The sequence below is a fragment of the Asparagus officinalis genome, chromosome 1 (assembly GCF_001876935.1).
Source record: "Asparagus officinalis chromosome 1, Aspof.V1, whole genome shotgun sequence".
Classification (NCBI taxonomy): Eukaryota; Viridiplantae; Streptophyta; class Magnoliopsida; order Asparagales; family Asparagaceae; genus Asparagus; species Asparagus officinalis.
Window position 1 is genome coordinate 118,811,868 of NC_033794.1, and position 16,215 is coordinate 118,828,082.

At 39.0% G+C, this 16,215-nt stretch overlaps 2 protein-coding genes across 2 annotated transcripts; both read left to right on the forward strand.

Moving 5' to 3' along the window:
* LOC109829181 lies at positions 1,542 to 13,331 on the forward strand. The gene is made up of 4 exons (XM_020396328.1): positions 1,542 to 1,830; positions 1,918 to 2,402; positions 2,497 to 2,602; positions 13,057 to 13,331. The coding sequence occupies exons 1-3, from the start codon at positions 1,755 to 1,757 to the stop codon at positions 2,590 to 2,592; spliced, it is 657 nt and encodes a 218-aa protein (XP_020251917.1). The 5' UTR covers positions 1,542 to 1,754; the 3' UTR covers positions 2,593 to 2,602; positions 13,057 to 13,331.
* On the forward strand, positions 13,976 to 15,142 carry LOC109844162. The gene is made up of 2 exons (XM_020413127.1): positions 13,976 to 14,612; positions 14,818 to 15,142. Exons 1-2 carry the CDS (start codon positions 14,223 to 14,225, stop codon positions 14,860 to 14,862), a joined length of 435 nt encoding a protein of 144 aa, XP_020268716.1. The 5' UTR covers positions 13,976 to 14,222; the 3' UTR covers positions 14,863 to 15,142.

Sequence of the window (16,215 nt, forward strand, 5' to 3'; positions counted from 1 at the left end):
AAATATTGTAGAATCACTAATGATTTAGTATCAATGTTAAGTGATATCCCTTCTTCATGAAATAAATATATCAAAATTAAATATTAATATTATAATCTAAAGCAATTTGATAATAAAAAATGTAATGTATTTAATTCAGATCCTCATAGAAAATAACACAGACAGAGCAAATGTAACATTATGACACAACAGAAATTCTTATTGGATGCACAACAGAAAAATTCATTGCAGAAAAAAAAGAGGTAGCTCCTAACCTTATTTAAGTAATAAATTAAAAGTATAAAAAATTATATATATATATAAATTAACATTTATTCTTATTAAAATAGGAAAAAATCAAAGTCTGTATTGTCAGAAGTTTGTGTTAAACATAAGAAATATATTCAACTTCTTTGTGAATTTAGACGAGAAGACAAAAGATGAATGAGCCCTAGGAAAGATAACATGCTCTAGTCTCATATCACAATTGACGTAGACGATGAAGACACTATTATAGAATTGCCCAGGAAAAAGGTAAAGATGAAGAAGGATTGATCTCGACTCAATAAGAAATAAAATAGAAGCAACAAAAGATAATATTTTGTGAATTGTTATATAATAGTTTTATTTTTTAGTAAAATTATGAATCTTTAGAAGAGAATAAACTATTTTTAGCGCTTTCATATGCATACGTGAATGTTTTTATTATATAAAATTGTACTAGAGTTAACATTAATCTTTAGTTTATGATTTTTTTCATTAACTATTTTCTGTCATTTTAGCCCATATTGGCTTGTAGACTTTATATTATCCATCTTCCTTTTATAATGTTATTTTTTTTCCAAGTGTTTTCACTTTCATAACACTATACTTTCTCAGGTCAAGCTCAGTTTCATGCCGATCCAAATGAAATAAACATTTAAATTGGTTTTAGATTATATTTATCTCCTGACAATTCAACTATCAACATAAAAATTTAAATTGGGTGTAGCCTATTCAAACAAACATCAAATGATAAATAATTAAAGTGTAATCGAGGAATAAATTTTAGTAAGAAAATAAACCAAAAATACCTAATCATAATATTTAACCACGTGCGTTGCACGTGCATAAAATTTTGACTTGGGTAAATTTCCCTTGAGTTGAATATTGAGTGTGCACATATATTTATACAAGTAGAGGAGAGTGATGTGTGTTCTCACAACCAATGCGGGACTAAAACCCACTACAGTACACTATTATCAACACATATTATACATAAATTTTTTGACTTGGATAAAACTTCAAAATAAAAGAAAACATTTCAGTGAGTATATAGTATATAGTGCGTCGACATCATATTTGCATTCCACATGGATTTATACGCTAAATTATTTGATAAATTTTCCTATAAAGACAATCTTTACTTCTATTTTTTTTATACACTTCCTAATCCTGTATTATAAATTTCTCTTGATAAATTTTCCTATAAAGACAATCTTGCTGCTAGTAATAACAAAACTAGCGGAGAATCTCTCGCCTCTCTCTTGGTCTTTCTCCATCCAGAAAACTCCAACAATCACCCTCCTCCAACAATCACCCTCCCACTCACCCTATCCCCTTTGTACACGGACTAAACGTATTCTCTTCTCCCTGATTGGCCTCTACGACCTCAAGAGGACCCTACTCTCAAAAACTCCCAACATAAAAACAAAAGCACAAACTATAAACCCCAACAACAAGCTTCTCCTCCTCCACTCTCACCCATCAATCAAAGTCCAGACCCATCAACAGCCATGCCTTCAGGTGCGAAGAAGAGGAAAAAGGCTGCTGCCAAGAAAAAAGAAGGGGAGAAGCAGACCACGGAGCAAGGTATAGTTTCCTTTTTCTCTAAAAAGCCCCTTTCTTTTTTTATTCTTTCCTTTGCTCATTTTGCAATTACCTTGTTAATGTAAAAAGATTTGGAAGCAAAAACAGAGATGGAGGGCTCAGAGAATGCAAGAGAAGAAAACCCATCTCCTGATGCTTCTTCTGCTGAGAGACCCACTGAGATTTCATTGGAGAAAGTAGAAACTAGTGATGTTAAAGATGTGGGTTTTGAGCATGTTGAGTCTAAAGAGGAAGTGGGTAGTAGCGGTTTGGGAAGAGAAATTTGTGTTTCTGAGAGGCCCAACGAGTTTGTTGAGTCTAAAGAGGAAGCGCGTAATGGCAATTTTGAAAGAGAAATTTGTGTCTCTGAGGCACCCAATGAGTTTTTAGAGGTTAAAGGGGAAGTGGGTACCGAGAGGCGCACCGAGATTTCATTGGAGAAACCAAGTGAAGAGGAAACTGAGCAGGTGATTGAGGCCAGTGAAGTTCCACTATCAGTTCCCGCTGATTCTGCTGTAAGCGAAGGAGAAGAAAGGGGAGAGATGCCTATTATGGGCACAGTCATTGAGACCCCGGTAGGCGCAAAGAAGAGTTTTTTTTAATCATAATAATCGATTTCTATAGGTCTCTATTTATACTTAATTTTGGATTTGGTGTTTTTGAGTACAGGAAACCGCAGGTCAAAGTCATTTTCCTATATTAGAACAGCGAGCGTCGTTATGGAATTGTTGCGGATTGCTTGATCTGTTCAAGGGATCTCAATGATAATAATAAGGTGAAAAAATGTATCCATGACTTAGTTTTGATTGTTTTCGCGTAAATGTTGATCTCTATGCCTTGAGCAGGTCGTAGAAGTCTTGTTCTTTGTTGGATTTTAGGAATCAAATAGTTGTTTATGCAAAATTAATTTGGTTTGTAGTTTGGCCATAAATTTGCTTTGATAATATAGTTCAATCATCTCATTTTTAATATCTTTTCTAATTTTTTCGTTTCTAGAAGTTTAATTTTACTCTTGATAGCAAGTGTTTAGCTGAGCATTGGGCGATCACAGAGTGATCTAGCTTTGCTCCCCCCTTTTATTTCAAGCTTAAATAGAAGAAGTAAGAAGTTATATGCGTATGATAAAGTGTAGGCTAAGAATCGAGTGGTGCTTGTCCCACATGCTAGTTACTTTGACCTTGTTGGAGCTAGGGCTTGGCCTAGTTTTGATAAGTTTTACACAAACTCGGGACAGGGTTTTAAACCTAATCTTGTTGAGGGTTTGGCACATTTTTTACTCCATGTGCAATATATATATATGGAAAGTTAAAGAGGAATGACCTCGTTAATTCATAACTTAACCCATTGCTGAACAGCACGTTAGTGACTATGGATTGTGAATTTAGAAGGTCTATGCAACTGAAAATGAGCCAAGGTCCCTCTTTTTGCAGAAGTTTGCTTCTTGACGGGAGAGGAGGAACATAGAAATTAATGGCTTATGGGACATTGATAAGGCCATCTGCTTCCAGGGTGCAACAATTGTGTTTGAAGGCTTTACTTTCGGAACAATTTTGTTGACATTATCACTAATGGAACTAGATTTATCCTCAGCAATACTATAAGTAAATACATGACAAAATTATATGCAAAACAATCATGAAAATGCATATACACATGAAAATGCATATACACAAAGTGAGGTTATAAGTATGTTCATTATCTAACAGGAGAAAACATTTGAATTATTCATGCGAATACAAATTGTGAATCATATAAGAACACTGATTATGTGAGAAACTTTTTCGTGGTTGAATCGCAACTACTACTATTTTTCTCGAGTTAGTTGAGACTTGAGACCTCAGCCCTCCAAATGAAGCTCATCAGATCACTTTTGCATGGAAGGTGTTCTGATAGGAACCATACTCCAGTTATTCTATTAAACGAGGTCTTTATTGAGATTACATCTATCAATATGGTAATTAGGGATTGCATAGGTTTTTAAAAATGCATCAAATAAAGTTGACTAAATTGTAAGTGTTAAGGGGGTGTTTGGTTCACTAGTTTTATAGAAAACTTTATAGAAATGGACTGACAATGGCGGTTTTGTAAATAAAACTTTTATGTAGATTTCTATAAACTGCGTTTGGTTCAAAAAAGTTTTATAGCAAAGTTTTCTATAAAGTAGGAAAAAAGTATCTCATTTTATAGAAACCAATTTCCACTCAAATTGGGCGAAAATCACCCAGAAATCTGACAACACAAATATAAAAATAATAAAACTTTACTTGTACCATATTTCCCACCCCAAATCTGTTTTCTCGCAGGAGATTGGGGGTGGAAATATTTATAGGGTTCGGCCGCTCGACCTAATAGCTTCCGTTGGGTCGGGTCACAACGAAGGCGAAGACGAGGAGGAGGGCGGCGATGAGGGCAGCCATGACGAAGCGGTAGGCGGCGGTGGAGATCTAGATACCGGGGGATAGAGAAGACGAGAGAGGAAGTTTAGGAACGTGATTATGTTGTTGCTCACTGCCATTTGATTTGGTTTGTTGATGGAGGAGGAATTTTGGGGGATTAATGAGAGTGAGTATTGGGAGTATTATTGGTGAGTGATTATTGTTGAGGAGTAAGACTGAGAATGGATGGTTCGTGGTGGGGAGTGACATTTTGGGTTCATGGATAGTGGATGAATAAGATTAAGAAAATTTTTCTATAAATTTTTTATATGCAACCAAACAAAAGAAAAGAAAAACTTGCTATTTCTATAAAGTATGAGCCCATTTTTTTGTTTTGAACCAAACAAAGAAAGTACAAGAAACAATAAAATTTATACTTTTTGAGTTCTTAAAACTTTTCCTATAAATTTTTATAGAAATACAAGGAAATCTATATTTGGGGTGTTTTCCTTTTCCTATTTTTTATAGAAATTGAACCAAACACCCTATAAGAATATAATATTGTAACTCTCAACCCTCACCAAAACTTACGGAGTTTTGGTATAGTAGCATGTAACTTTGACATGGTATCAAAGCAATCAAAGTTCGAACCTTGTTGGCCATGGATTTCTAAAGCGGATTAAAAAAATAGCACTTTGTGAATCCAAGTTTTGGTCCATGGAAGCGTCCTTAACTTGTGGGGGCACTTTAGAATATTAAATTGTGACCCTCAACTCTCACGACAACTTGAAAATTTTCATGTAGTGCCAAGGACATCTGATAGTAAGGTAGTTTCAAAACATATGGTTAAGGTCTACGATAGAACCTGCAAGACAAAGTCTTATGTATGAATGTTTAGGATTTGATGGCGGAACGTAAGGCGAACATAGTACTAATCCATGACAATAAAATTACCTCAAGGAGTTCGCATTATGACAGTAGGAGATGTCTACTCCCCATATAGACAATGCTAGTTTTCCTCAGGAAGGCTTCTTAGCATATGGTTGAAAACAAGATTTCGTGGTTGAATGTCAAACATTAATTATTGCAACAATTATTCACTTGTGTGGTTGTTGTAAGTACACATAAATATCATATAGCCAAAAAAGGGGGAAAAGATCCTTAGGTACATCTATCCCTTGTCAAAAAGGAGGAGTAAAGTTGGTTGATAGCTTCTCTTTGATGCCCGAGGTCCTAGGTCAGCTGTGTGGCTTGCTTGGATTTCAACTGATGGGGGTAGGCTAGGAGAAATCTACATGATTCTTTACAAAGAAACTTTAGATACATGTTGGTGGGGGTACAATTGAATGCTTGAACATAATTTTGGAGTGTATGTATTAAATTCTGATTGCATAAAGGCATGACATATTGCCCTATGTAGATAAACGTATGATGTATTGTATGGGGTGTAATGCACGCAACAACCGAGTCTAGTGGAAACATATACAATAGCAGCTAATACATGTAGATATTTACTAATAATGTCTAATAGAGGCGATTTGATATTTGACATACTCAAAGCTTATTTCAGTCTTAGATTGGCAATTTTTTATAAAAAGACTTAATGAGCATAAATCTTTTGACTAAAAGTTAATACTCAACTCATTCCATGTAATGGTGATTTAGTTCTGAATTGCAAAACCACTGAACTCAGGATATCTACATCAATAAAGGTGAACTGAAGTTATGACCAAAATACTGAGATTTTAAACTTTGCATATAAGTTAGGCATATGCATTTGGAAGAGAAGAGACGCGGTGCAAAAGTTTTCATGAGTCATTAATAATTTTACTGAAGAAATATATCACTGAACTCTTAGTAGGTATGCTGATAGGCACCTTTCTTTATGGCAGTTGGCATTTTCATAAATGTTTTGTCATTGGACTATAATCCAACATTTAAGGGATATGATGTTGTATTTAATCACATGATGGTGTGTGCCATATGTCATAATTTTTTTTAATTCAGAGATGTGGGTATGTGTCTAGCCACATGGATTTGAATGTTTACATAAGCTTGTTGGACTCTTGTGTTATCACGACATCGTTATCCTTTAAATTGAAAAATTATGTCCATTCTATGGCATTACGATAGGGATTTTAAAGTGGCCAAACTATTGTTAGGGAAATATCAGATACGTTCTGATATTCGTTGTTAGGGATTCAAGCTACTCGATCACTTGTCAAATATGAACCCACTGCGGAATTTGCCCTACCGGATCTTGCGTTAAGCAATGGAAAAAAGAAATCACAACAAATCAAAAATAATTACAAGAACAGAGAACACCGAGTTTTAACGAGGTTCGACAACTTGCTTACATCCTCGGGAGTCACACAAATAATTTCCTTTATATTTAAAGAAGATTACAAAGCTTGTAAAAGAGAAGATCTCAACTTGAGATCTCTCAAAAGAAGCAAACAGAAAAACTATCTGTTGCTCTTACAAAAGGTGCGAGATTTTACAACAGTAAAATCTCCTCTCTCTCTTCAATAAATTGCTGCAGGAACTCTTCTTAAATGAACGGCATTTTCATCTGAAAATCTCGAGCTCAAAAAATGACCGCTGCCAGAGATAATCGCTGAGAAGAAGATAACGGAACAGCAGCCTTGTTCTCGTGCTCATGGGTTTCCTTTTTTAAACCCTAGCCAGATAGTTGGGTCCAGCTGTTTCCCAACATCGCAGGCGAAAAGAAGGGGGAGGCGAACTCCGAGCCCGCCTGCTCGTTCCTCACTCAAATCTCGCCTGCAAGATCTTCAAGTTCGCCTGCAGCAGGCCGCTCGAGCTCGCCAAACCAACTCGAGCTCGCCTTCAATCATTTAAGTCCCCCTGCGCTCGACTTCAGATCTCGCTTGACGCTAGGGCTTCGAGTTCGCCTGAAGCACGCCAAAAAAACCCCGCCTGTAGCTCCAACCTCGCTTGCAGAGGGTCTCGACCTCGAACTCGCCCGCAACCAACCTCGCCTGAAGTCGTCTCGCCTGCGGGTATACTTCGAGCTCGCCTGAGCTTCATCGGGGTCGTCTGAAGCTCGCCGGAGGAGCTCGTCGCCAGCCAGGTTTGGGCTACACCCCAATTTCCAACAATCTCTCATTTGGAGACCAAACCGCTATCAACAAGCTCTCTCTTAAGAAACATCTTCTCCTGTGTGGCTCCGCCTTCATTCCTTGCATATGAAGGCCAACTGAAGTTGCGCACAACTCCAGTTTTTGAATGATAACTGTTTTAGTCAACTTATCTACAGGATTTTGGCTTCCCAAAATATTCTCCAACTGTAACTTCCCGTCCTCAATCATCAATTCGATGTGCTTCGTTCTGGCATGAAACACTGGATTCTTAGCAAGGTATATAGCACTCTGGCTATCACAATAAAGAACTTCATTCCCCCGCTTCAGACCCAACTCTTCCAGGCATCTGGTTACCAAATCATTTCCTTGCTCGTTTCGGTCACTGCGACATACTCTGCCTCAGTTGTGGACAATGTCACAATCTTCTGCAAACATGAGACCCAGCTCACTGCTGTCGATCCTAAGGTATAAACATACCCCGTTGTGCTTTGCCTCGTATCATGATCACCAGTAAAATCTGCATCCACGTATCCCTGCAGTACCAACTCCTTTCTCCCGAAACACAGTGGCATATTCGTAGTCCCTCTCAGATATCGCAATATTCACTTCACGGTCTCCCAATGCTGCTTCCTTGGGTTGCTTGCAAACCTGCTCACAACTCTCACTACATGGGTAATATCCGGCCTCGTGCAAATCATTGCGTACATCAGACTACCAATGACTAATGAATACGGCACCTTCCTCATGTGCTCCTTCTCTGCATCAGTCTTGGGTGATTGTTCACCAGATAACTTGAACCGGCTTCCAAGGAGCGTGCTAAAGACCTTAGCATTCTGCATGTTGAATCTCTGAAGTACTTTCTCAATGTATTCAGATTGACTCAACTTCAACATCCCCTCAGCCGCATCTCGACTGATCCGCATCTCAAGAATCTGCTTCGCAGCACCCAGATCCTTCATGTCAAACTCCTTTGCTAACTGCTTCTTCACTTTGTTTATCTCCTGTAAAAACGGTCTTGCAACTAACATGTCATCAACGTACAACAATAACACGATATAGCTGGACTCGAACCTCTTGAAGTAACAACAATGATCTGAATTACATCTGTCATAGTCATTGCTCTGCATGAAGTTATCGAACTTCTTATACCACTGCCGTGAAGCCTGTTTCAATCCGTATAAGCTCTTCTTGAGCCTACACACCATCTCTTCCTTTCCTTCTTTAATGAAACCAACAGGTTGTTTCATGTAGATTTTTTCATCTAAATCACCATGAAGAAAGACAGTCTTCACATCTAACTGCTCAAGGTAGAGATTTTTAGCAGCTACCAAGCTCAACACCATCCTAATGGTTGTGAGCTTCACAACGGGGAAAAAATATCTCTGTATAATCCACTCCTTCCCGTTGTTGGAACCCCTTCATGACTAATCTGGCATTGTATCTCTTCCTTCCATCACTCTCCTGCTTAACTCGGTAAACCCACTTGTTATGTAAGGTCTTCTTCTGTGGAGGTAGCTAAGCTAACTCCCATATCTCGTTCGAGTGGAGAGAATTCATCTCTTCTTGCATTGTATGCTCCCACTGCTGAGATTCGCTCACTTGTATAGCCTCCTCATAGCATTCTAGTTCTCCGCTATCTGTCAAAAGTAGGTAGTCTAGTAACGAGAATTACCTGGGATTCGGTTTGGGTATCCTGGATGACCTCCTAAGCTCCTCGTCCTGGATAGTCAGTTCTGCACCTGGAGTCTCCTCCGTTCTTTGGTCAGAATTGACGTTGTTTCCCTCATCTGGAAGTTCCTCCAAATCCATATACTCGGATGCACCCGCATCTGTAGTACTGCTCCCACTGCTTTGGCCCGCCTTGGCATTGTCCCTATCCTTGTGCATCACTTCCTCATTGAATATGACGTCTTGGCTCCTGATGATTTTTCTGTTCTTCTCATCCCACAGACGATACCCGAACTCATCAATACCGTACCCAATGAATGTACACTTCAGTGACTTAGCTTCTAGCTTGTCCTTGACATGGTCACTGATGTGGACATATGCCACACACTCAAAGACTCTAAAGTGTGAGAGATTAATCTTCTCGCCACTCCAAACCTCTTCCGAAATCCCAAAGTCCAATGGAACTGATGGCTCGTGATTTATCAAGTACGCTGCTGTATGCATCGCGTCCGCCCAAAAAGTTTTAGGCAGACCTGCATTTAGATGCATGCTCCTCGCATGCTCTGTCAGCGTTCTGTTCATTCTTTCTGCTACGCCGTTCTGTTGCGGCGTCCCTGGAGTAGTCCTCTCCAAATGAATCCCGTTCAGAGCACAGAATTTCTTGAACTCCTCCAATTCATATTCTCCACCATTGTCTGATCTCAGACACTTCACTTTTAGATCTGTTTCATTATCCACCATGGCTTTTCACTTCTTGAAGATGTTGAACACCTCTGACTTGTGCTTCGTGAAGTATACCCACACCTTCCTCGAGTGATCGTCGATAAAGGTGACGTAGTACGCCGAACCGTCAAAAGAAGACACGCTAGCTGGACCCCATACATCTGTATGAACAAGCTCTAGCTTGTGAGCTTTAGGTGGTCTTCCACCCTTCATAAAACTAACTCTCTTATGCTTTCCGAAGATGCAGTCATCACAAACACCAACTTCTACCGAATCGATGCCGGTTAGTTTCCCTTCTGAGTGTAGAATCTTTATACCCTTCTCACTCATGTGTCCCAGTCTGTTGTGCCACAGATCTGCACTCTCATTGCCTGCAGCAATCGTGAGGGTGTCACTCGCGTGTGAAGTTAGGTAGAGGGTACCGGTCTTGTTGTCACGGGCAACCACCATTGTACTGTTGGAGATTTTTTACGAATCTCCAGTGAATGTTGTAACATAGCCTTCTGCTCCAAGCTGACCTACCGAAATAAGATTCATTTTCAACTTCGGTACATGTCTGATGTTCTTCAGAGACCACTTGGAGCCCTTCAACTGTATTTGCACGTCGCCTCTTCCAATGACACTACAAGGTTTATTATCTCCCAAGTATACTTTTCCAAAGTTCCCTGCTACATAGTTCTGAAATAGCCTTCTATTAGCAGTGACGTGGGATGAGGCTCCCGAATCAATAACTCATGAATCAGAATCGCTATCCATAGCGAGAATCAGCGCATCTTGCACGATATGAGCCTCCTGCTCATTTTTCTTCGATGCTTTACAGGTAGAAGACATGTGGCCATCCTGGCCGCAATTCCAACATTTCCCCTTGATAGGTCTCACCTTTGAGTTTGACCTCTTCTTCTTCGACTTCGATCGATTCCTGTTTTGGTTCCCCTTATTATGGCTTCTGCCTCTCTGCTCAAGACTTAGGGCTGAACCCGAACCTTTCGATTCATTCGATTTTCTTCTAACCTCCTCGGATAGAATCATAGCTACCACCTCCTTCAGCTTTAACTTCTCCTTCCCTGCCGAGTTGCTGATTGCGGTCACGCAACCTGCCCAACTATCCGACAACTGCGATAGTATTAATAGGGCCTGCACTTCGTCATCAAACGTGATGTCGACTGAGACGAGTTGATCAACAATCGTGTTGAAATCGCTGAGATGCATCGTGAAGGAATATCTTTCTGCCATCTTGAGGTTGAATAGCGTCTTGACGAGATGCACCTTATTTGTAGCTGACGGTTACTCGTACATCGTTGCGAGCGCTTTCATAAGCCCCACTGTCATCTTCTCCTTTAATATATTGTGTGTTACAGATTTTGCGAGGGCTAATCGGACCTGTCCCAGAGCGTTTTGATCCAATATTTCCCAGTCCTCATCGGATTCTTCTTTCTTCTGTCCTTTTTTTTACCCATCAACGGACGGTAAAGATCCTTTTGGTACAGATAGTCCTCTATCTGTGACTTCCAGTAGGCGAAATCTGATCCGTCAAACTTCTCAATTTTTAATTTGCATTCTTCTGCCATTTCTTACACACACAGATCTGAACAAGAGCTTTGATACCGGTTGTTAGGGAAATATCAAATACGTTCTGATATCCGTTGTTAGGGATTCAAGCTACTCGACCACCTGTCAAATATGAACCCACTGTGGAATTTGCCCTACCGGATCTTGCGTTAAGCAATGAAAAAAAATCACAACAAATCAAAAATAATTACAAGAACAAAGAACACCGAGTTTTAACGAGGTTCGGCAACTTGTCTACGTCCTCAGGAGTCACACAAATAATTTCCTTTTATATTTAAAGAAGATTACAAAGCTTGTAAAATAGAAGATCTCAACTTGAGATCTCTCAAAAGAAGCAAACAAAAAAACTATCTGTTGCTCCTACAAAAGGCGTGAGATTTTACAGCAGTAAAATCTCCTCTCTCTCCTCAATAAATTGCTACAGGAACTCTTCTTAAATGAACGAGATTTTCATCTGAAAATCTCGAGCTCAAAAAATGGCCGCCGCCAGAGATAATCGCTGAGAAGAAGATAACGGAACAGCGGCCCTGTTCTCGTGCTCATGGGTTTCCTTAAATAGGAAAACCTTAGCCAGACAGCTAGGTCCAGCTGTTTCCCAACATCGCAGGCGAAAAGAAGGGGGAGGCGAACTCCGAGCCCGCCTGCTCGTTCCTCACTCAAATCTCGCCTGCAAGATCTTCAAGTTCGCCTGTAGCAGGCCGCTCGAGCTCGCCAAACCAACTCGAGCTCGCCTTCAATCATTTAAGTCCGCCTGTGCTCGACTTCAGATCTCGCCTGACGCTAGGGTTTCGAGTTCGCCTGAAGCATGCCAAAAAAACCCCGCCTGTAGCTCCAACCTCGCTTGCAGAGGGTCTCGACCTCAAACTCGCCCACAACCAACCTCGCCTGAAGTCGTCTCGCCTGCGGGTCTACTTCGAGCTCGCCTGAGCTTCATCGGGGTCGCCTGAAGCTCGTCGGAGAAGCTCGTCGCCAGCCAGGTTTGGGCTACACCCCAATTTCCAACAACTATATCCTTAAATGCTTAAATTACATTCCAATCAACAAGAGATAGTGCTTTGAACTGAAAACAAAAGGGGGTAAAAAGATAAGGGAATTTAAAGATGAGGAAGGATATGATTCTTACCGTACATTGCAGAAATGAATTCGCTAGTCGTATGAACTGTCTAGGAGAAACTAAACTTTTAATAAATTGAGAGGATAATTATGACACGTAACAATTTTACTACGACACAACAATTTTACTATCATTATGGCTCATTTCGAAATCTCTGCTTTTTTCTTTGTGCTGCTTCTCAAATTTGATTTGTGATATGTTCTACAATGGTGGTTTGAAGAAATAAGGGTTAATTTCAGAAAACTGTAATATGTCACATGACTAGTACATGACAAGAAAGATGAAAATTCTTCTCAAACCCCCAGAAAATACCCTTTTATTAACAAGCACAAAAGGGTAAATTTTTTGGAACTAAGGGGTTATTTTCATCTTTTTCTGTCACGTGCTTGCCATGTGACATGTTAGAGCTGATGGTGCTAATTTTAGGATTTAATGAGAAATTTTTCAGTAGGGATTTAATTGAATATAAAAGTTGTAGGGGGTTAATAGTTATATGCAATAACCCCTAATGTTTAGGGCGGTTAAGTACAGTATCCTACAGTGTAGGGTTTGTCTGAAATTAACCCAAGAAATAAACACCTGACAAACAAATGAAATCTTCAACTAAATCTTTTAGATTCCTTTGTATTGCTTTCTTTCTCTAGTATGAGATTCTGATAAGTTCATCAAACTTTTGCAGAGAGCAGGGGAAGTATTCTTGCTCAGTGTTCCAGCTGCACAATTTGTAAATCCTAGTCACTAAAATCTGGATTTGTAACCAGAAGTGTCAGATATAAGAGCAGCCATTTCCAAGAGCACACTGTGTAATTTTTAATAATTTTATTACTTGCTTGTGTTCTTATGATGGAAATCAATGGAAAGATGGACGGTGAGTTTTGCTCACGAGGCCTGCAGTGAAATTTAAACTGGTTTATACGCCTATATTTTCATGACTGAGCAATGTTTGCAGTTTCCTGAATGTATGCCTTATGTTGCTGGTAAGTGATCTTCGAAACTTGCATTAATTGGTTCCTGTTGATCTGATTACATTACAATGTTAGTCATGCAGCCAAGTATATGGAATCATGTTTCAACCAAATTGTTCTTCAACGTTGGACTGAACCCAATCTCATGCCTTTGCTAGACCGAACGAACTCGAGTTCAGCAGATCCAAGATGGCATTCGGGTATCCACTTGTTTGTCCATAGGCTACATACGTATAGGAACAATCACAAGCAGATGGGTAATTTGAGCGTATGATGCAACTTAGTACCCAGTATTTTCTCATCCAAATAAAATTGGGTAAATTTCACATAACCCCCAGAAGTGGCTCATTTTGATGTAACACCAAAAACTTTTGAAAGTGTCACATAGCACCCCCCCAAAAAAAAAGTGTTGGATTGGTTGTCTATCTGATACAACGTTTTGGTGTATGTGACATTTTCAAGAGTTTCTGGCGTTATCTCAAAATGGGCCAAATTGTTGGTTGATTATGTGAGATATACCCAACCAAAATTCCTACGAAAGAACCCAAAATAGAATGCTTCTGAACTCACAAAAAAAAAAAAAAAAAAAACCCACCAGATAGCAATTTAAACTTCAAAGCAAATCACTTCCAAAATTGTCAGCTCCAACGGCTATCCATTACCCAAAGCAAGATAAATCCCATGAGACACAAAATCTGCAATCAATGTCACCCCCAAAAAAGCTCTCAGCGGCAATGCTCACGGGTCCCTTCAATTACTACTGCAAGCATTTGACATGGAGTTCAATTGAAGCGCACAAAAGACATCACCAGCAACTCCTCAAGTCACTCTCCTCATTTACCTCTCTTCACAAACCCTCCAAACTCAAAGCAACTACACCATGCAATCCTCGTATTCGATTCTCGTATTTTTCGTCGCTGCATTTGCTACTATTGGTCTCTGTGCATCTGCGGTGATAAGAAAGCGAAGGATTCAGGCTGAGCAATCCGGGAGTGAGACTGAACAATCTGTGTCTAAATGGCAAGAAATCAAGAAGGTTCTGAAGAGTGCATTGCGGTTGAAGGATGAAAGTGATGCGGCGGAGGCCGAGAGTGGAGATAGAGAGGAGAGAGGAGAGAAGGTCGAGAAAGCTGCAGCGACGAACACGCCGTTGCTTTGGCAGAGGAGGATACTGATGGGGGAGAGATGTGAGATGCCAAAGTTTAGCGGGCTTATTCTCTATGATGAGCGTGGTCGACCTCTGCAGAGTGGTAATAATTCAAACGGACAGGTTAGCGAATATTTTGGTCTTAATTTCTTAATTTCTTGAGGCTGGTACAGTGATAGCGACTTTAACATGGTATCAGAGCAAACCGTGTTAAAATCCCCGCATCCCTTAAATTTGAAGCAGATTAAAAAAAAATAGTGTTATAATCACTAAAGAAAGTTTCAGAAAGATTGATATCTGTTGAATAATCTTTCGCTCGTGTCTACAGGAAAAACCAGCAGCACCAGTGATCACTCTCAAGGATTTGATGTAATTAGGCGCTGATTATTTATCTATTTAATTCATTTCATATTGTATCACTACTATTGTAGAAGTCTAAATAATTTTTAATTTTCTTTCCTTTTATATTTCCTTGTTCTCCTTATTCTTCTGGAGTAGAAGTGATATGATAATTTTTGGGCTGAATAAAGGTCGGTGCTGTGATGAGATTCTCATCTTATTCAGGCCGGTGTGCTCTCCATAATAATAAGTGGCCCAAGATAAAGTTGTTCTTAACCAGTTTTCATTTTTATTTTTTAATCTTTTTATTTTTTAATCTAGAACCAAAATAAGGATTATTTCATTCCACCTTGAGGTATGATGTAATTATACGGGTGACTTTGGAATCTGCATATCTATATGGATGACTTTGGCATTGCTACTTGTAATCACAAGCAACCTGGAGCCCGAATTGCAAGCTACTCTTGTCTACTCGTGTAACTACAATTAACAATCTTAAGATCGCCCATGTAGATGTGTAAACTCCAAGATCACCTACGTAATTATAACATACCTTAGGGGTGCTAGAATATAATCAATCCTTAAAATCATGGGTTAATTTAAGAAAACCCACATGAGGTTTTTGCACTTAACTCCTCTAAACTTTTCTTCAACTCACAAAACTCCTTAAACTTTGGATGTCTCACAAAATCCCTTAGGGCTCGTTTGGTACGAGGTTGAAGCAATCAGGATTAAGCTTTAACATGATAGTTATTATCCTAAAATAGTTGGGAGGAACATTCCTGTGTTCGGTATAACGTGTCATTAGGGTTAAATTTTAATGCAAAAGGATCTGTAACACTCTCAACTGAAAATGCATAAATTATAAAAAACCCTCTTAAAATATTAAACTTATATATAATCCCCTAAAATTTTTGACAATTATAAAAAACCTCACGCACAATTCAAAATTTATAGACACCACCCTAGAATTAAAAAAAAGGCAGAAAACACCCTCAAAGTTAAAAATTATAAAAAACATCCTAAGGATTTTAAACATATAAAAATTAAGTACTAGTCGTGAACACCATGCAAAACACGACATATCATTTTTTTTCCGCTATAGTAATCGCAATTTTTAATTGCTGTAGTAATATTTTAAAATTTTTGGTTCTACAGTTCATGCCGTTGCTACAGATATTTAAAAAGGCTACAATATTCCCGTGTGCTACAATGATATTTTTTCAAATGTTTACTACATAATAATACTACAGTAATGCTGCTGTAGCATTTACTATAGCATGAATAGTGAATCTTGGGTTCTCCCATTTGTATAGAGGAGTAGATATTGACAATATAGGATTACAAGCACTCCCTGAAAGTTTTTTGGAATTTGTAAAAAATACCT